The sequence below is a fragment of the Castanea sativa genome, chromosome 2 (assembly GCF_040712315.1).
Source record: "Castanea sativa cultivar Marrone di Chiusa Pesio chromosome 2, ASM4071231v1".
NCBI classification, from domain to species: Eukaryota; Viridiplantae; Streptophyta; class Magnoliopsida; order Fagales; family Fagaceae; genus Castanea; species Castanea sativa.
Window position 1 is genome coordinate 48,496,723 of NC_134014.1, and position 21,445 is coordinate 48,518,167.

At 40.4% G+C, this 21,445-nt stretch overlaps 2 protein-coding genes across 2 annotated transcripts; one reads left to right on the forward strand and one right to left on the reverse strand.

The window, feature by feature from the left end:
• Positions 1-9,922: 9,922 nt before the first annotated feature.
• On the reverse strand, positions 9,923-10,246 carry LOC142625446 (uncharacterized). Its single transcript, XM_075799102.1, has one exon. The coding sequence runs from the start codon at positions 10,244-10,246 to the stop codon at positions 9,923-9,925; it is 324 nt and encodes a 107-aa protein (XP_075655217.1).
• Positions 10,247-18,874: 8,628 nt separating this feature from the next.
• On the forward strand, positions 18,875-20,052 carry LOC142625447 (putative mitochondrial protein AtMg00310). Its single transcript, XM_075799103.1, has 2 exons — positions 18,875-19,254; positions 19,857-20,052. Exons 1-2 carry the CDS (start codon positions 18,875-18,877, stop codon positions 20,050-20,052), a joined length of 576 nt encoding a protein of 191 aa, XP_075655218.1.
• Positions 20,053-21,445: the final 1,393 nt, after the last annotated feature.

Below are 21,445 nucleotides of genomic sequence, written 5' to 3' on the forward strand. Positions count from 1 at the left end.
CCTCTCCGTACAATGTTGTACACATTTTTTTAGTTTACAATGTTAAATTTACATTGCTAGTACAATGTAAATCTATTATTACCCTTTTATATCGCGTTCTCGGAAGCTCTTCTATGTGTTTGGGTAAAGGTTAATAATTTGCATATATTATAATTTGGGATTACTACATTTTCCAATCACAAAAAAAAAAAAAAAAAAACTTACGGGCGTGATGAAAAAATAATTTCACCCACAAACGCATAATAGTCATCACAATTATCACTAATAACAAAACAATTATTATGTTAAGAGTATACAGATGACAAAAACAATAAACCTGGGCACTAATTAATATATGCAATCCAACAAAGTTCTACAAACAGCGAAGACAAAAAACCTGGGCACTTTGTCTTGATTAGCACTCTTTCCACTTAGAAATAGAAAATTGAAAGAAATATCTAAAGAAAAACCGGGCCCATAAATAATATTTGTTATACTAAAAAACATAAAACATGTTTCAAGTTTCAATTGCTTGTACCCTGCACCAAACGTGGTTGTTGTACCTTGTGCTTCAAAAAATTTGTTTCCAGATGATTACAGAGTAGGGAGAACGGGAGAAGTAGCCTCTCCAGCATAAAAAACCTATCCACACTGAAGCTCAATGATCCAATCATCAACATCAAGGCAACAATCATAAAAATCTAAGACTAAAACCGAATTGAAAGAGGAAATTGAAGATGCATCTCAAAATTAAGTTTAAGGCAAAGAAAAAGAAAAAGAAAAAGAAAAAAAGCTACCTATTACCTATACAAATATTAGGCAATACATGGCTTCTATCAACCAAAAAAAAAAAAAAAAAGATGATGCCAAGACCTTGTCACTGTTCCTGCAAAATGAGACAGACTTCCCTGAGGTGGACATCAGTGTGGCGCCAGCCACAACGTCTCCGATACTTAAGTTAGAATCCTCTCAGAATAAAATGAGAAGTGTAAAAGTATGTTTTTTTTGTTGGAGTTGTGTACCTTCTGTGCTTCTAATGATCGTATATATATAGTCTTTGGGGTTTTTAGCCATTGGGATTTTGATTGTGGTTTTAATGCTCTTCTTGTAACGCCCCGAGACACATGATTATGGAATTTAATGAGGTTCCAACGGTCTACCATCTGATCGGTAACCGTCTGAGGCATTAAGTGCTCTTTATTATTGATTTGCTTGTGCTCGTTCATGCTTCGTTGAGGTGGACGAGTGTAATGTCGTCTATAGAACGTGAGTTCGTCAGTCCCGTCAATTACAATTAAGGATGAAACTGAAGAGTTTGCATGAGATCCAAACCAAATTAAAACCAAATACTAAGGGCAACTCATAAAAATAAAAGGAAACATAAAGTTATGTAGTAAAAGGGTAAAAGAGTGTTCTTTTTTTGTATTTCTATATACAAAATGACCATTTGAAATATACACAAATTCTAGTGTAAAAGAGTATTCCAATTTTGAACAACTAAAGATTGACATAGAAACATGTGAGGAAGAAAATATAAAAAAGATTGAATACTAAGAAATTATCTCTACTTATGCCTCAAAGTGAAACAAAGGGAGAGGAAGATAAGACATTTATTGATGTCTTGTTTTGGCATTTGGGCTGCAGTTTAAAAAAAATAAAGGTATATGGTAGTACTAGTACCTAAGTTTAGGTATGAGAAGTTATAGTAGGAGTGTTTTGCACTGCTCGAGCACTTCATCTAACCCATCTAATTTTGAGTCCTGCTGCTAATAGTTTTTCGTTGGTAAGCATCTATAAGGATTGGTTAACGGGTCTTAACTTAAGTGCCTTGCCTGGGGCTGGCATAACTTAGCTAACCCTCATTTTTATTTACCAAAAAATATGTTTTTTTAATCTAAAATAAAGAAGAAGGGAATTAAAAAAAAAAAAAACAAAAAGAAGAAGAAGCAACTTTTATTGCTATCAAAGTTCCTTGACTGGCACTCTGGCAGCGTCCTTTATTTCGTCTTTACACGAACTTTGGATAGAACTTATTTTGCTGAAACCGAAAACACTGTAGCAAAATAATTTTTAAACGTGTGAATAGTGCCGTGGGACCCATTTTTAATGAAAAAGTTGCTAAAAAGTGAAATTTGTGAGTCTCATGAATAGTACACAGTGCATTGTTCACGGTTAAATTGGTCAAAAGTTGCGGCTACTGTTCATGAACAGTAGCCGTAACACCCATTTTTGTGCAGCAGCAGAAAAAAAAAAAGAGAGGAGAAAACGCACTGAAAAAAACGCAGACGCATATAAGTTGGATCCAAACACCACCTTAGTCTTTACACGACCTTTCCTTGACTGGCAGTGTCCTACAAGTAACCGACGATACCACGCGTTTTGACATTTCAAATCCAAAGTCGGAAGATATATGCTTTGAGCGGCGTCCAAAGAACTAAGAAAGTGCTAAAAATTAAAAGCACTAAAGCCATAAAGCAAGTTAGAAAAATCATATGACATTGAAGCGAAAGGGTATTTTGATTTGAATCCTATAGTAAAGTGATTGGTTCAAGCTTGCTGTGTAGGTTGTAGATTTATTCTCATTGCAGGGTCCTTCAAAACAAAAGGAAAATTTATGCGGTCTTCTTTTATTTTGATCGCTTGATCTCTTTTGTAATTTTGTAAAATTACGCTTTGCTATTAGTCATGAACTTCTCTCAAATTAAAAAAAAAAAAATGTATACAAATAATTCTTGAAATCGAAAGATTCAAGCTTTTTGAGTTTATTTTATTGATTTATAAAGAACAAAGTTTACAAATTAGTTTGTAGGCAATGGCTACAAACTTCCTACATCTTTTTTATTTGATGTAAATTTTAACAAATCTGCTATAAGATTACATTTTTTTATTATATCATTCATGCTTACAAAATTTCACGAAGATCAAAGATCAATAACTATGTTATCAATCAAATATTTAAATTTTAATTTTTTGTAGTACTAAATTATATATATAAAAAATAGGGTAAATTGCAAATTACACCCTTAAAGTTTGAGAGTGATTGGATTTTACACCCTAAAGTTTTAGAATTTGAATTTTACCCCATGAAGTTTGGTAATGTTTGAATTTTACACCTTGATGTTTTGGAATTTGGATTTTACCCCTATAGGTTAAGAGTGTTTAGATTTTACTCCCTAAAGTTTTGGAGTGTTTGAATTTTACACCCCAAAGTTTCAGAATTTTTGAGTGTAAAATCCAAACATCCCTAAACTTTAGGGGGTAAAATCCAAGTTCTGAAACGTTAGGGTGTAAAATCAAAGCACCTCAAATTTTGGGAGGTAAAATCCAAGTTCTGAAACTTTAGGGTGTAAAATCCAATCGCTTCCAAACTTTAGGGATGTAATTTGCAATTTATCCTAAAAATAAGTTTATAGATTTAATAGTAAATAATATCAAATTTGAATGAAATTCGACATGCATGTTAATTAGAACATAATGAATATGCAATCTTAATATTAGATTTTCAAAATATATAGTCATATTAATTTTTTAGTGGTTTAAAAATTAAACCCACATTTCTTAGCATTTGAATTACACAAAACAATATTGAAAAACTTTTTAAGGCTTTAAATCTCTTTTATCCCCCACTCTTCTATTGCCTTCTAATCTTCTATTTCCTCAATTCTCCAACCCTAACCAACCAACCAACCAAAGTAAAGATATAAATTGGGTGAGAAATTATTCTTGGTCGGACGCGCTTTAATTAAAGAAGCATTCAAAAAAATCTTTTGCCATTTCCTCCACGGGAAAGAACCAAGAAGCACCACTGAAAGTTCAAAGAAAACAACTTTTAAGTCAAAGTCTAGAAGAAGAATTGGCCAAAACCCAATTTCTTCGAAACTACTATATTTCCATCATATTCATATTGACTTGGAAAAAGAAAAACACGGTTGATCATTGGGAGTAATCTACAAGTTACCAACCAGGACTAGACTTTGGTTCAATTTTGATGATGCCGAAGAAATCACCAGTAAGTTGTAGCACTCCTAAACCGAAACAACACCTGCAAAAAGAAAAAAGAGGACCTAACAGAGAGCACCGGTGTGGTGTCGGCCAAAAACCCTCCGAAGTCAAGTTAGAGTCTTTTTCACAACCCTAGAGTGCCAGAGTTAAGTTAATTATGCGTACCTTGATTTACAAGGGTTTTGGGGTATTTATATTAGTGTAGGATATCATCCATGCCTTGGCCAAGAAACCCTTTCCTTTTAGGATAACACTTCCTCCAATTCTACATTCCTTATAAAGTTCTTTTCCATATAGGAGTCTTTTGATTATGGTTAAACGTGCAGTGCAAGAACTCCCTTCATTCACGCTTGTGTGGGGATTAAGCAAAGCCATGTCAAACTTATCGCGAGACACAAGTTGATTCCGATTAGGAGTCCATGAAGCCTAATCAATACCGACAGAGACCATATGCTACAACCGTCCACTACGCGTCCTTGTAGTTTTGACCCCTAGACCCTCCTTATGTTAACACCGCTCCGTCGTGATTGATGTAGAAATATCCGTCTCATATTTGATCCTCTTCAGTTGCCCCCTCACTCCTTGGGTCTGTCGCTACAAACAAGACGGACTCATGAAGTGGTAGTCTTCCTTTCTCATGGCCACATATCGAGACTGACGGGCCAAGGTTATTTATGACAATAGACACACGGCCTTCATTGATTGGCTGTTCACCCTAAGCGAGGCATCCCTTTGTATTCCGTGTCCTTTGCTCTATAAAAGCTTGCCTTTCCTTCCTTCATTTTCACCTTCTTATAAAAAATTGCAATCAGAGCGCCACCGTCATTTATATTGCGCATTTGTATCGTCCTGCAGATATATCCGTCATATTGTATTGCTCGACCTCGATCTAGTATGTGCTTTGAACTTTTTTTTTTTTATGCACTTTCTGTAAATCCGTCAGTGTCTTAGGTTTTACCGTCATATGTAGGTAATGTCTAGTGCGTCGAGTAATCAATCATTTGTCCGCGACGGGGCGGGCTACGATGAGGGATTCCCGTTAGGTCAAAGAGATCCTGACACTTCAAGTGAAGAAAGGAATCCGTCCGCTACCTCTCCTTCCCTAGACGACGAAGGTTTGGAGTCGGATAGTTCAGAGGAGTCTTCAAGCGATAACTTAGACGGCGTTGATCCCCCTGTTCAATCTGTGATCGATCCGGACGGTCTTAGGGAGTTCGTCATGCTACCCCTATGGACGGTCAATGATTTTAGGTCCACCGTCACAGAATCCCATTTCAAAACCATTAGGGCCAAGTACCAAATTCCTGACAACGTCCGTATCCGTCTTCCCCACAAGTCCGAGAAATGTTACTACAGGGGGGTCGACGGTGTTGGGATTTATGAGCAAGCACTAAAGGCAGGGCTCAGATTTCCTCTAAGTTCTCTCTATCGTCGACTACTTCAATAACTTGGTCTATCCGTCACACAAATCTCCCCAAACGCCTGAAGGGTTTTCAAAGGCGTGGAGGTCTTGTACGGGGCCATGTCAAACGGTGCACGAAGGCTGACGGTGGAAGAATTCTTTCACTGTTACCGTCCTCTGGAGATTATAAAGTCAAAGGGTATGTATAGCTTCGTAGCTAGGAGCTCGTTGTTGAGGCTTGTCCGTGATACACTCGACTCCAATAGGGACTGGAAAAGTAGGTATTTTTTCTTGGAAGGGGACGAGTGGATGTGTCGTCCAGGGGATGACACATATATGCCCGTTGACACAACATGGGGCATAATGCCTCCGTCGGGTATGCAATTGCTTTTAGTTCCCGTGTGTTCAAACCTTTTATTTTTTGTAAGTTATTCTAACCGTCTCCTTTTGCAGCTCGAGACCGTCCACAAGTCACTTTGGAGGAGTGGAGCTTCCTGGAGAGGATTTTTAACAAGAAGAAGCTTGAGGAGAGGAAGTGGGCATAATTAGTCACCCTCAACACACTCTATTGGTATTGTGAAGGCCCGGAACCCACTTCTGCCGCCCGTCGATACGATAGTAGAGTTCGCAAATGTAAGCCCGTCATAAACACTTTCAGTTTCATTTACCCATTCTTTTCTAATGCTGCACATCCGTCTTTTCTTTGCAGAAATGGACGCTGCTAAGAGAAGAGCCTTCATTAAACAGCAAGCAGCCAAGAAGAAACAAGAGGCCGGTCAACAAGTTAAGGGGACGGGTCCATCCGTTCCGTCCAAACGGAACCAACTGGAGAAGATGGACCGTCAGCCAAAGAAGCAGAAGACCACTCTTGAGCCCGTTGTAGCGTTGGAGGCTAAGACCAAAAGAACGGTCACTCCCATGGGGCATGGGAAGGGTAAAGGTCTGATGAAAGGTCCACCTCCCACTGGTGAGAAACCTCCCATCCTCCTGCGAGAAGATTCTGAGTATGCCTTGGAAAAACTCTCGTCTATCCTTACCGTCGATGATTATGAGGACCTTAGCAACCACGCTACGGAGGCGATGGGAGAGACGGGCCTCTTCACTATTGCTCAGGTATTTTAAACCCATCTTCAAATTTTAAACCCGTCTTCAAACTTGAAATCATCCTTTCTTATCCGTTGTTTACATGATATTTATTTGTACTTTGTTTTCAGGCCATGCTGATGATGAAGGGGCTGATGGGTCATTGTCTGAATCATGAGACAACTTTGGACCGTCTTAGGAAGAAGAATAAGATGATGGAGGACGAGCTTCATGACTTAAAGACCTGGAAGATCAACATGGAGAGAAAACTCAAATGCTCGGAGCAGGTTAGAGTAGAGCTGGAGAAGCAGACGGAGCAGCTGGCGCAAATTCTAAAGGACAAGGAAAAGGAGGTGACGGACGCCAAGACTCAGCTTCGCGATGCTAAAGAAGTGGAGATTCAGGAGTATCGTGACTCTAACCTTCTGTTAACAAAGCTTGGGAGCTCCTTTGCTGACAGATTCGACGATGCCCTCCGTCAGGTCAAGGCCTCGTATCCTAATCTGGACGTGTCCCATGTCTCTATAGACGCTCAAGGGCAGACACTAGCTCAATCTGTCCACTCAGAGAGTACTGAAGATGTGTTTGCTGTCACTGCTCCTCCTGCAGACGAAGGCCAGACTCTTCCTCAAGATCAAACAGACGACAACCAGAAAATTGAAAGCACTTCCCCCAAGCATCAGCAGCAGTAGTTTTTTTTTTTTTTTTTGGAATGTCAAGGACAAAACTTTAACCGTCGTAATTTGTTTTGTTGGACCGTCGTAATTTGTTTGTGGACATAGTTCCTTTTATAATATTTAACTAGCTTATTTGCTTGATTTTATCCGTCGTGAATTTTAATTTATTGCTCATATAATAGATAATCTAATCATGTCCCAGGAGTCCATCCAATTGTGAATTGTATACGATTCAGACATCTAATATCTATGATGTCCGTTCATCTCACAATTTGATCTATACATTTCATCCTCGAGGGGATGATCTGTTCATTTTTTTGGACATTTATCCTTTTGGATGACCCGTCCATTATGTGGACTACACTTTTATCCGTTGATCCATCCACTATGTGGGGCTTTACATTTTTATCCTTACTGGATTATCCGTCCACTATGTGGACTAATATTTTCATCCTTGTAGGATGATCCGTCCACTATGTGGACTTCATAATTTTTCATCCGTTTTGGATGATCCGTCCACTATGTGGACTTCATAGTTTTTCATCCGTTTTGGATGATCCGTCCACTATGTGGACTTGGTAGATTTTCATCCGTTTTGGATGATCCGTCCACTATGTGGACTTGGTAGGTTTTCATCCATTTTGGATGATCTGTCAACTATGTGGACTTTGTAGATTTTCATCCATTTTGGATGATCCGTCCACTATGTGGACTTGGTAGATTTTCATCCGTTTTGGATGATCTGTCCACTATGTGAACTTGGTAGATTTTCAGCAAAACACATTCCATACGTTTTAAATAAAAACTCCTCTTATTATGACATATTGGTAGACTATATTGTTCATGGAAAATAAAAAACTTTGGCTTTAATAAGTAAAAATTATGACTGTCTAAGAAATAAATTGGAAATGGGGAGGTAAACGTTGCTGTTTTCTTTGCCCTTTGTCTACTGGTAGTATTTTTTCAGGTGCTCTGTGTTCCATGGATGGCTCAGCTTTCTTCCATTTAGCGTCTCTAAATAGTACGTTCCCTTCCTATGCCATGAAATGATTCTGTATGGTCCTTCCCAGTTAGGGCCTAGTTTTCCTTGGGAGGCATCCTTCGTAGCGCCGAGTACTTTTCGTAAGACCAGATCTCCCACCTGAAAATCCCTGTGCCTAACCTTGGAGTTGTAATGTTTTTCCATCATGTCTTGGTATCGCGCTAGTCTCTGTACAGCTACTGTCCTGACTTCGTCTACAAGGTCGAGTTGTAAACGCAAAGCTTCATCATTCTTGCTCTCATCGTAGCTTTCCACACGGTAGCTTGTTAATCCTACCTCTGTCGGTATGAGGGCCTCAGTACCATACGCCAATCGAAACGGTGTCTCTCTTGTCGGTGTTCTCGCTGTTGTCTTGTATGCCCATAAAACACTTGGTAATTCTTTCGGCCATATGCCCTTTGCCCCCTCGAGCCGGGTCTTGATAATCTTCAACAAGGACCAGTTCGTGACTTTAACTTGTCCGTTGGCCTGCGGGTGGGCGGGCGATGAGTAGTGATTTTTGATCCCAAGCTGAGAACAAAAGTCTCTGAATGTGTCGTTGTCAAATTGTTTCCCGTTGTCTAAAACGAGCACCCTCGGAATTCCATATCTGCAAATAATACTTCTCCACACAAAACTACGGATGTTTTTCTCCATGATAGTAGCCAGAGCCTCTGCTTCCACCCATTTGGTGAAGTAGTCAATACCAACCACCAAGAACTTCAGCTGCCTCACCGTTGTTGGGAATGGACCCATGATGTCTAACCCCCATTGTGAAAACGGCCATGGAGCTGTCATAGGGGTAAGCTCTTCCGTTGGCTGCCTAATGAAATTGCCAAATCGTTGACACTTGTCGCAAGCTCTAACATATGTGTGGGCATCCTTTTGCATTGTTGGCCAGTAGTATCCTGCTCGGAGTAGCTTGTGCACTAGAGACCTTGATCCAGAATGGTTTCCACAAACTCCTTCATGGACCTCCCTCATAACATAGCCTGCTTCTCCGCGGCTGAGGCATCTTAGATAGGGTCAGGAGAATCCTCTTATGTATAGGACGTTTTTAATCAAGATGAACCGGGCAGCTTTAACCTTCAACTTCCTTGCGTCTTCTTTGTTATCGGGCAGCTTGCCTTCCTTGAGATACGCCATAATTGGGTCCGTCCAACAATACTCATTGCTTACCTCCTGCATGCTAATGTCATCTAATAATGATTAAAGCTGGACGAAGGACAATACCTGTTCAGGGATGATCATGGGTTCGGCCGAAGCTGCCTTTGCGAGTCGGTCCGCTTCTTGGTTCTCCTCCCTTGGAATTTGAATCATCGTGAATTGGAGGTTATTCGTTCGACCCTTCACTTCCCCAAGGTACCTTTTCATCCTCTCATTCTTACAATCATAGCTCCCATTAATCTGACTGGTCATGATTTGAGAATCGGAGTAGACGACCGCCTGCTTAGCTCCTGCCGCTATCGCAAGCTCCAGTCCCGCAATCAAGGCCTCGTATTCCGCTTCGTTGTTAGTAGTGGTGAAGTCCAGACGGATCATGCATTCGATCTTGTCTCCTTCTGGGGTGTGGAGTACGACTTCAACACCTCCAACATGCTTATTGGAAGATCCGTCTGTGTGAATTCTCCATATGGGCGTCTCTTCTGCCCCCTGCTCCTTTGCGGTAGTGAATTCAACAACGAAGTCTGCCAATATCTGTCCTTTCACTGCCGTCCGTGGCTGATTTTGGATATTGAATTCACTTAGCTCGATTGCCTATAGCGCCATCCGTCCAGCAGTTTCGGGACTGCTCATTGCTCTCTGTAAGGGTTTATCTGTCAGGACATTTATGGTATGTGCTTGAAAGTATGGCTTGAGCTTCTGGGCCGCGGTCACAAGAGCAAATGCGAGTTTTTCCATCCGAGGGTATCTCTCTTCTGCTCCTCTTAGTGCCCAGCTTATAAAGTACACGGGCTTTTGTACCTTTCCTTCTTCTCTAATGAGAGCTGCACTGACCGCGGCTGAGGAGACGGCAAGGTACAGGAACAATTCTTCCCCCGACATAGATGGGCAAAGCAACGGCGGGGCGGAGAGATACATCTTTAATTCTTAAAATGCCTTTTAGCACTCGTCTGTCCATTCGAATGATCTCTTCAATGTGCGGAAGAATGGGAGGCATTTGTCCATCGCTCTTGATACGAAACTGTTCAAGGCTGCTACCTTCCCGGTCAAGCTTTGTATTTCCTTTATCGTCCTTGGAGGAGATAGTTCCATAATCGCCTTTACTTTTTCTGGGTTGACTTCGATGCCCCTCTAGGATACCATAAATCCCAAGAATTTTCCTGCGGTTACTCCGAACGCGCATTTGTTCGGATTCAGCTTCATTTTGTATGTCCGAAGAGTATTGAAAGTCTCCTGGAGGTCCCTCAGGTGATCAGACACCTTTACGCTTTTTACCAACATATCATCCACGTAAACCTGCACGTTTCTGCCAATTTGGTGCGTGAACATCTTGTTCATCAATCTCTGATATGTAGCTCCAGCGTTTTTAAGCCCGAAAGGCATTACCTTGTAGCAAAAAAGCCCCTGACTCGTTACAAACGAGGTTTTCTCCTGATCAGTCTTATCCAATTTGATTTGGTTGTAGCCGGAGAAGTCATCCATGAAGCTCAAAAGTTCATGTCTTGCGATGGAATCTACCAGGGTGTCAATACGTGGGAGTGGGTAACTATCCTTAGGGCAGGCCCTATTCAGATCCGTGAAGTCGACACACATTCTCCACTTCCTGTTGGCCTTCTTGACCATTACTACATTTTCCAACCAATCAGGGTAGTACACCTCACTTATGAAGTATGCTTCTTGTAGCTTCCGTACTTCTTCTGCTATGGCTCGATCTCGTTCGGGGGCGAACACTCGCTTCTTCTGTCGAATAGGAGAGAAAGAGGGTGACACGTTCAACCTATGGACTATGACTGTTGGATCTATTCCCGGCATATCCCCGTGACTCCATGCAAAAACATCTTGGTTTTCTTTGAGGAATAATGCGAGCGCTTGTCAAACTGTTTGGTTGGCGAGGGTGCCGATTCTGGTTGTTCGGTCGGGCCTAGAATCATCCAGTTGTACTTCTTCTAACTCTTCCACCGGTCCTGCCGCTGTTCTCTACTCCTCGATGCTCATTGCTTGTAGATGGTCATCCATTTCCATCATGGCGATGTAACATTCTCGTGCAGCCACCTGATTTCCACGCAGCTCTCCAACTCCGTATTCGGTGGGGAATTTGACCATTAGATGGTAGATAGAGGTGACAGCCTTCCATGCATTGAGAGTGGGCCGTCCGAGGATGGCGTTATACGTTGAAGAGCAGTCGACCACAAGAAAAGCTACATCCTTGGTTATTTACTGTGGGTAATCTCCGACCGTCACAGACAACGTGACAACGCCTAAAGGATAGACCCTTGTTCCTCCGAAGCCAACAAGAGGTGCATTCGTTGGGATCAGTCGTTCTTTAGCAATCCCCATTTGTTGGAATGCGGGGTAGTAGAGGATATCTGCTGAGCTTCCGTTGTCCACCAAAACTCGATGCATGTTGTAGTCCCCTGCCCGTATGCTGACCACGAGCGCGTCGTCATGTGGGTGGTGAAGGCGTCGCGCATCTTCTTCCGAAAGTCGATGCTGGGGCTATCTCGTCGTGTCACTTTTAGTGAGGAACCTGTCGACTGGACGCACCGTCCATAAGTAGGTCTTTCTAGCCTTTTTGGACGACCCTGCAGAAGTAGTGCCCCCTACAATCATCCGTATATCTGCTACAGGTGGTCTGGGACGCTCGTTTTCCCGCCGGGGATTTTGTTCCTGGAGTTGATCCGTTCCCTCCTTCCTCACGAACCTCTGCAACCTTCCTTGCCTAATGAGGGCTTCAATTTGTTGCTTTAAGTCATAACAGTCCGTCGTATCGTGGCCATGATCGCCATGAAAACGGCAGTACCTGTCTCTTGGCCTCTTGTTCAGATCTCCCTTCAGCTTGCCAGGAAACGTCAAGGTTCCTTCATCTTTGATCTGCATTAACACTTGGTTAATTGGGGCTGTGAGGGGGTGAAGTTCGTGAATCTTCCCGTAGGCGGTTTGGGTCGTCGATCTTCCCGTCGTTCTCTGGTTCTAGCCATTTTTCGTCCCTTGTCCAGTTATGTATCTTCCTGCCTTTCCCTTTTTCTGGGTTTGTCCTTTCGAGCCAGCAAGGCATCCTCTGCGTTCATATACTTCGTTGCCCTGTAAAACACTTCGGACATAGTCTTTGGGTCATTCTTGTAGAGAGAAAACAGGAACTTACCATTTCGCAGCCCGTTTGTGAATGCTGCCACAAGTATCTTGTCATTTGCCTCGTCTATCGAGAGGGCTTCCTTGTTAAAGCGAGCTATGTATGATCTTAAGGTCTCGTCTTCTCGTTGCCTAATGTTCAACAGACACGTAGTAGACTTCTTATGCCGGTGACTCCCGATAAAGTGTGATACGAACTGTTTAAAAGTGCTGATGGAATTAGGTGTCAGCCTATTGTACCAATCCCTTGCTGGCCCTTTCAACGTGGTGAGAAAAGCCCTACACATGATTTCATCCAGTACACCCTGAAGATGCATTAGGGTCTTGAAAGATTCCAAGTGATCCAATGGGTCCTTGGATCCGTCGTAATTCTCCACCTGAGGCATGCGAAACTTTGGAGGAAGGGGGCATGAATACACGAGCGCTGTGAAAGGCGAATTTGTTCTACAGACCAGGTCGTCCAAGTCGCTGGAGATTCGTCCTCTGAGGGCGTTCATCATCACATCCATACGTTCCCTCATCTCCTGCATCTTGGCTGCTTTGTGAGTTGGTAAAGTGTTCGAGATCGATGGCCGGTTGGTCTCCTGCCGCTCTGGTCTAGTCGGAGCGTTGCTACCCTCAGGCCCTTCTGCGTTCCTCTCCTTCGGACTAGCACCTTCCTGGTCTTCCTCTGGTGCGCTTGGGTGTGCATTCCTTTGCCGCAGTTGTTCTTCCAAATCATGATTCTGCTTGGTTAGATGTTCAACTGCCGCCGCAAGTGTTCGGACTTGTCTCTCTAGAGCTGTGGTGTGTGGTTCGTCACCTTGATGGTTGGTTGTTGCCATCGATCGAGTGAGTACCATGCAACTTTTTGTCTTAGGAATAGAGCAAAGGCTAAATAACTTCCTCACAGACGGCGCCAACTGATGATGCCGAAAAAATCACCAGTAAGTTGCAAGCACTCCCAAACCGAAACAACACCTACAAAAAGAAACCCTTTCCTTTTAGGATAACACTTCCTCCGATTCTACATTCCTTATAGAGTTCTTTTCCATATAGGAGTATTTTGATTATGGTTAAACGTGCAGTGCAAGAACTCCCTTCATTCACGCTTGTGTGGGGATCAAGCAAAGCCATGTCAAACTTATCACGAGACACAAGTTGATTCCGATTAGGAGTCCATGAAGCCTAATCAATACCAACGGAGACCAAATGCTACAACCGTCCACTACGCGTCCTTGTAGTTTTGACCCGTCGACCCTTCTTATGTTATCACCGCTCCGTTGTGATTGATGTAGAAAGATCCGTCTCATATTTGATCCTCTTCAAATTTCATATTTTTTTTTTTAAAGATTATACGGAGGATGTGGGCCGGAAAAGGCATCGTGCTCAAAACTCAAAAGCATAAATGCATTTTACCATTGTAAATAAATAATAAGTGCTTGGTTTAATTAGGGATGGCATTTTACTTCTTTGGGTATAAAATTTTTTTTTCAAAATATTTTTTCTTTATTTTAGGTGTTTTGGGGTTGAAAATTTTTACTATTTTATTTTTTTTAACCAGGAAAATCATACCCTCTGGCTGAAATTATTAAAATATCCAAACCTCCTGAAATGACCACAAGAAAAAAAAAACTCTCAAAAGCTGCCAAATGATCAAAATTCTCCAAAAATAAAAAAAACAATGGGGATTATTAGATATAATGGATTGCTTTAGTTATGTACAATTTTTACTACATTCTTAATAAATTGCTCTTTTTTTTTTTTTTTTTTTACATAGATGCAGTTATATTTTATAACTTATTTTTTCTGCAAAATCAAACAATGAAAATTGATCTATACCAAACCAATCTTTATAGTATTATTCAATTTTACAAAAATAAAAGATAGCTCACAAATGAATTACTAGAAAGAATATGTTCTTCGTTCAGAACTTTAACCAAAAATAATTTATTTTTTGTTTTGTGTTTTGTGTTTTGTGTTTTGTAATTTGTTTTTAGTTTTTAGTAAGGCTTATATTCAGTTCACACATTTTATTGTTTTTATCATATGTTGTGTTGGTGTTACATTACGTTTCATTTCTTGATGAATATTGGGGAATTTCTCAAGCATAAAACATCCACAAAGATCATATAACTTGTCAAGCGATTTCAACTTGAGGTTGTTTGGAAGATTTTCAAAACTATCATAGAATGCGAGGTCCCATTTCCATAGCTTACCAAGAAATCCAATGGACTCATGAACCATAACTAATTTTTTACAAGAAAAAAGGTCCAATGTCTCTAGGTTTGGGGCACACAATTCAGGTAATTCTGTAATGGTACCACACTCATGAAGTTTGATATGTTTAAAAATTTTAAATTGGATACCCTGTAGATTAAAAAAAAAAAATCAAAATTTAGTTTTGGCCAACATTCAAAAAAGTTTTAAGAAATTATAATTCATAAATTCTAATAATCATACCTACTTGAATATTGTCTCCATTCTAATGCGATTACTCCCTCTCATATTGAGTGCAACAGGCTTTTGTGGACAATATTTAGATGTCCAGGAAAAAGGAAAATCATGCCATTCAAGTAATCGTAACCCATTAGGGAAATATTTAAACTCTTCACAATTGTGTACATTTTTAACTAAAAGAAATTTAAGATTTTTCATCCTTTCAAAAGGTTCACCCTGCAATTTCATGGTTACCGGTTCAGGTGAGTTCAATATCATTGCTTGAATTTTATCAAACCCCTAATTGAACAAAGAATAAAACAAATAAGTTCAATTATATAAATTTTTAAAAAGCATAAAAATTTTGAAATTTTAAACAAAAAAATATTTGGAAAAAGGAAAAGTGAAGTAAAAGAAGTTGTACCATATCATCCTCATAACACCATATTCTGCTATGATTTTTAGGTTGTTCAAATTCTTGTTGAACGATTTCCTTGCCCATTTGTTGTAACAAGTCATGTATCAACAATATGCCATATTGATTAACAGTTATGAGTCACTTATCGATAAGTTTGCAAATATCATCACAAGGATATAAATTGCAAGTTTCTAGTATATTTGTAACATAATCCTTCTTAAATCCCATGAAAAAGCAAGCAACATTGAGAAAAATATCCTTTTTAATTTTTTCCCATCCATCGTAACTTATTTTGAGCTTTTCTTGAATTTTTTTTTAGGAATGTTTGGTACATTTCTAATGCATTTTCCCATTCATGTATACTTTTCCACACAAAAAAAAACCTATTATTTTTAGTGCTAATGGAAGACCATTGGCATAATGTATATTTTGCTTTGCAACTTTTGAATAGTCTTCCCTTGGTTTATTCATTTGGAAGGTGTGCAAGTTGAAGAATTCACGAGCTTCACATTGATTCAATTTCTTAACCTCATAAACTAGATGATCTTTTCCAAGAGTGGTTACCGCTATTTTATCTCTTGTTGTTATAATAATTCTACTTCTTGAACTAAACCAATCACATCTTCCAAGCAAATTTTCTATTTGGTTTGATTCAGCCACATCATCAAGAATTGAAAGAAGCCTTGTGTGGCAAAGCATGTTTGTTATCAGTTCAATTCCTTTGGGAACATTGTCACCCTTTAAATATGTTTCTTGCAATATCTTAGAAAGAAGTGTCTTGTTAGTTGGATTATGCCATTGGTTGTCCATGACTTTTTTCTAACATTCTCTAGAAAGCAGCTGCAATCAAAATGATCAAAAATTCTATAATAAACAGCTTTTGCAATTGTAGTTTTACCTACTCCCCCAAGACCATGAATTCCTAGCATGCGAAAACCATTTGACTTTGTATCCAAAAGCAATTCTATCTCCTCCACTTGAGAATCTATTCCAACTGGATATTTAGAGACAAATAGTGTGTCCGATTCGATGTGGCACTTGATATCTCTTTTATAATTCTTTTGATATATTGAGTTTCGGATTCAAAGCAACTGCCAAGCACAAAAGCATAAGAAGCATTTGATGTGTTAGACTAGACGAAAATTGATACTATATAATATTTATAATACTGGAAAAGTTTGATTTTTGATTAACCTTGTAGATTTTTTTTCAAATATGCTTACAAGTTAAGAGGCCACACAATTTAAATGCCATTATGTTAATATATATATATATATATATATATATATATATATATATATATATATATATAGTTCATATGAATTTTGGGCATCTCTAATTGTAAGCGGTGGACACTCACTTTCATATGAATTTACCACTTTTCTATATCACCCACAATCAACCACTTTACAGTTGTAGCAAAAATTATGTCCCTAAACTTTTTCCTTAATTAAATTAAGCACCCAACTTATGAAATGCTTCCTCTCACTTTTCGCTCTTTTCTCTCTTTTCTAGAATTTGTTCTCAACATTTTCCTTTATACTAATGTTTATATATTTATTGTCTTATTCTCAAATTGTTGCTTGGTAAGCAATTAAGGATGCGATTATGAGATTTTCACTCCTTTCCAGTATGACAGTATCTCAAAAACCATATCAAAATGTAAACAAAAAAGAGAATTAGCATAGAGGAGACAATCTAGAGTGGACCTATGGTTTATCTCTTGTTTATTTCCGACTTAGTACATGGACATAAAATTGAGAGGTGAAATCATTTACCTTTTAGAAGTGTATATCCTTTATATATTAATTTAGACATGAATGCTCATTTACTTTGAAGTTTTAACATGTGCTAATTTTGAGTATACAATGCAAATCTAGTGGTCTATGGGATTACAAGTTATATATAAAAACTATAAAGAGTAGCAAAAGTAATATTAAGAGTAATTTTGTTTCATGTTATCAGTTATGGTAAAGGAAATTACTAATTATTTAACAAAAATATCTTATTCTGAAATTTTTGTTTGGCAAGTGATTATGCATGTGATTGTCACTTTTCCTCTCGTTTAGCCCTATGTTCTGTTTATTTGAAAAAATAAGAAGATGTAGGATGGACCTGGTGGCTTGGAATAGGTGTGCCTTCGGTAACACCCGGGACCAGTTAAATGCCAAACAAGAGGAGCTGGATGAGCTAAGGGAAGCCGGCTTTGGGGAAAATTTGGTCTGAATAAAGGAGGTTCGGAGAGAGATTAATGACCTCCTACACCACGAAGAGGTGTTCTGGCGGCAGCGGTCTCGGGCCATCTGGCTTCCCGCAGGTGACAAGAACACAAAGTTTTTCCATTAATGGGCTAGCCAACGGCGAAGGAAAAATACCATTGAGGGTCTCTATGATTCTAACGGGATATGGCACACAACTACAGGGGAGATAGCTGCCATAGCTGAAGCATACTACAAAGAATTGTTCACAGCTTCGACGGACCTTAACATGGAGGGTGTGCTGGCCTCGATGGATAAATTAGTTACGGATGAGATGGCAAGGAATTTGATGCGGCCATATACAGAGGAGGAGGTACGGGTTGCCCTATTCCAGATGCACCCCTCCAAGTCTCTAGGTCCGGACGGTATGTCTCCTTTCTTTTTCCAAAAATTCTGGCACATCGTGGGGTACGATGTCACCGCGGCGGTGTTGTCGGTGTTACACTCAGGGAGGTATTTGTACAAAATGAACTTTACACACATTGTGCTAATTCCTAAAAAGAAGAATCCACAGTTCATCATAGAATATTTCCCTATAAGTTTGGTCAATGTCATCTCAAGGATTATCTCTAAGGTTATTGCAAATCGGGTGAAACCTTGTCTCACAGAATATCATTGTTGCATTTGAAATGTTACACAGGTTGCGGAACAGGCGCACTGTCAAGCTTGATGTTAGCAAGGCCTACAATAGAGTGGAGTGGGATTTCCTAGAAAAATCATGCTGAGAATCGGTTTCCCAGAGCAGTGGGTAAATCTTGCTATGACGATAGTTCGTACAGCCTCCTACTCCATCATTGTTAATGGTGAACTGTGCGGTTATGTCTCCCCTTCTAGAGGAATTAAGTAAGGGGACCCATTGTCCCCGTATCTCTTCCTTCTGTGTGCCGAAGGGCTTTCCTCCTTACTGTGGAAGGCGACTGAATCTCGTTAGTTGACGGGACTCCTTTCTAGTCAAGGTGGGGTGCGCATCTCTCACCTTCTTTTCGCTGACGACAGCCTCCTTTTTTGTGAAGCTAAGACAAATGAGTGCCGTCGATTGAAGGAGGTGCTCACCTAGTACGAAAATGCTTCGAGGCAGGTTATTAATTACCAAAAGACTACGTTGCTTTTTAGCAGGAACACGTGCCGTGAGGTCCTGGAAAATATTCGGACCTTGTTCGGGGCACAGGTAATGACAAATTGTGAGAGATATCTAGGCTTACCAATGGTGGGGGGTAGGTCAGGGTTAATACCTTCAAGGAACTTCAGGAAAGGGTCACAAAAAGGGTGTTAGGGTGGAAGGAAAAGAATATCTCTAAGGCTGGCAGGGAAGTCCTTATCAAGATGGTGGCCTTAGCAATACCTACGTACTCAATGAGCATCTTCAAAATCCCTAGGGCTGTGTGTGCCGGACTGAACTCGGTGTTAGCTAAGTATTGGTGGGGGCAGTCCCAGAATGAGCAGAAAATTCACTGGATTAACTGGGGCAAACTATGCACTCCTAAGGACAGAGGTGGGGTGGGTTTTCGCGATGTTCATGCCTTTAACCTTGTGATGCTGGCTAAGCAGGCGTGGAGACTCATTCACAGAACACACTCGCTGTTCTACAGGGTGTACAAAGCAAGGTACTTCCCCGTTTGCTCATTCTTGGAGGCCGAACTAGGAAGCAACCCCTCATTCATGTGGCGCAGTCTCCTCAGTGCTAGGGAGCTGATTCGGGAGGGGTCAGTTTGGAAAATCGAGGATGGTCGGTCGGTTGGCATTCAGTCTCATAAGTGGCTACCGCACCCCCCAATTTTCCAAGATGGAGTGGACTTGACGTTGAGGGTGGCTGAATTTATAAACCCACAAAACAAGTAGTGGTATAGGGGGAAAGTAAACGCTTGGTTCCAACTACGGTCGAGGGATGATGTTTTGCGGGTTCAACTAGGGAGCTTGGATTCTCGAGATACACTGCATTGGAATGAGAACAGGACCCAAGCTTTTTCGGTGCGAACTGCTTATCGAGTAGCGCTTCGATTGAACCAGACGGAGACAGCTGAACACTCCAGGGTGCAAGACGATAAGCGTATTTGGAACGGTTTTTGGAAGCTGTCATTCCTCCCAAAGTTCGAAACTTCATGTGGCGAGCTAGCTCAGATATCCTACACACCCAAGCGAACCTAGCCCGTCGGAAAGTGCCCATTGATCCTAAGTGTGCGGTCTGTGGTGCGAGTGATGAGACGGTCCTCCATATCCTTTGGCAGTGCCCGCTAGCGCGAAATGTGCGGGCGATTGTTAAAGGAAAATTGCAAAAATGTGACTCCTCAGCTGGGACATTTTTTAGTTTAGCCAAATCTTTGAAGGAAAAGTTGTCTCGGAAGGAGCTGGAGATGTGGGCCATGGTGGCATGGTCCATTTGGAATGCGCGAAACAGGTTATATTTTGAAGCGTCTCAAACTCCACCACAGGCAATTCTCAAAAGTGCAGAAATGTTATTGGAAGATTACCAACGGCTATCACGTAGCATGCCTAGTAACTGAGCACTTGGTGTGCTGCTCTCACCTTTTGGGACTTTTGTATACTTTATAGTTTTTTTTCCCTTTTGGTTGTACTGGCTGTTGGGGCCTGGCCGGTGGGTGCCACCCCTAGCGCACTCTTGTACTTCTTTTGTTTTATTAATATACTTCTATCTTTCAGTCAAAAAAAAAAAAAAAAAAAAACTTCTCAAAAAACCGAATCAAAATCTATATGGAGAAAGGAAGCAGCATAGAAGAGGCAATCTAAAGTGGATCCAATGTTTCTCCAATCTCGCTTGTTTATTTCCTATTTAGTACATGGACATAACATTGTAAGGTGAAATCATTTACCCTTCTAGAAGTATATATCTTTTTGTGTTAATTTAGAAATCAATATCCTTCTACCTACGCATGATGAATTGAAGTTTACCATGTACTAACTTTGAATATGCAATGCAAATCCAGCGGTCTTCGGGATTAGAAAAGGAACAAGTGAAGGCTGGGACACTTTCTACTACATGGGTAATTGCAGTTAGCACAAAACTCTAGAGTGTGTAGGTAGGTTATTATCTTGTTGTTAAGATAACAAGTGTCATGACATTCAAAGAATTGAAAACTATCATTTATTAAAGGGTTTTACTAACGTATTCTCTTAGAGCATTCACACCAAATATGTGATAAATACTAAAATCCTATTTTAGCAACAAAATTACCTAAAACCCATCTTTTTCATGGGTGCCAAATCTTAAAAATTTGTAGTAATTTGCTACAGTAAGGTTCTATTACTAACACCTTATTGAAGCAAGTTGCTACTATTTTATTTTTATTTTTATTTCTCTCTCTCAATTTCTCTTTGCCTCTCCGTATCCCTTTCTCTCTACCTCTAGAGTTGTGGGTCTCTGCTGTGGCTGGGTGTGGCTGGGCTGTGATGGTTTTTTGTGGATTCTGGGTCTTTGAAGTGGTTTGTGGATCATGGGTTGGTTTCGATGTGGATGGGTTGCAGTGGGTTTAGTGATTTGATATCGATGAGGTTTAATTTCGGTGAGTTTTGATTGATTTCGATGGGTTTTAAATTCTGTGGTTTTTTTTTTTTTTTTTTTTTCCCAGTGGTTGGGTTCATGGGTTGATCAAGGTGGCTTTGGATGCTAGTTGTGAGAGTGGGTTGATCAGGGTGGCTGAGAGATTGGTGTGGGTTGATTGATTCAGTGGTGGGGTTCTAACTTGCAAGTTGTGGGTGGCGGTGATGGTGGTTTTGGGTGATTAATTTTTATTTTTGGATGTGATGGGTTGCAGTTTGTTGTGATTATGGTGGTAGGGGGTGTGACAGTGCCTAAGGCATGGTTGCTATGGGCGAGAGGGGGGTGGGTGGGTTGTGGCCAGATGTGGTTTTTTTTTTTCTTTTGAAAATTGGATGTGG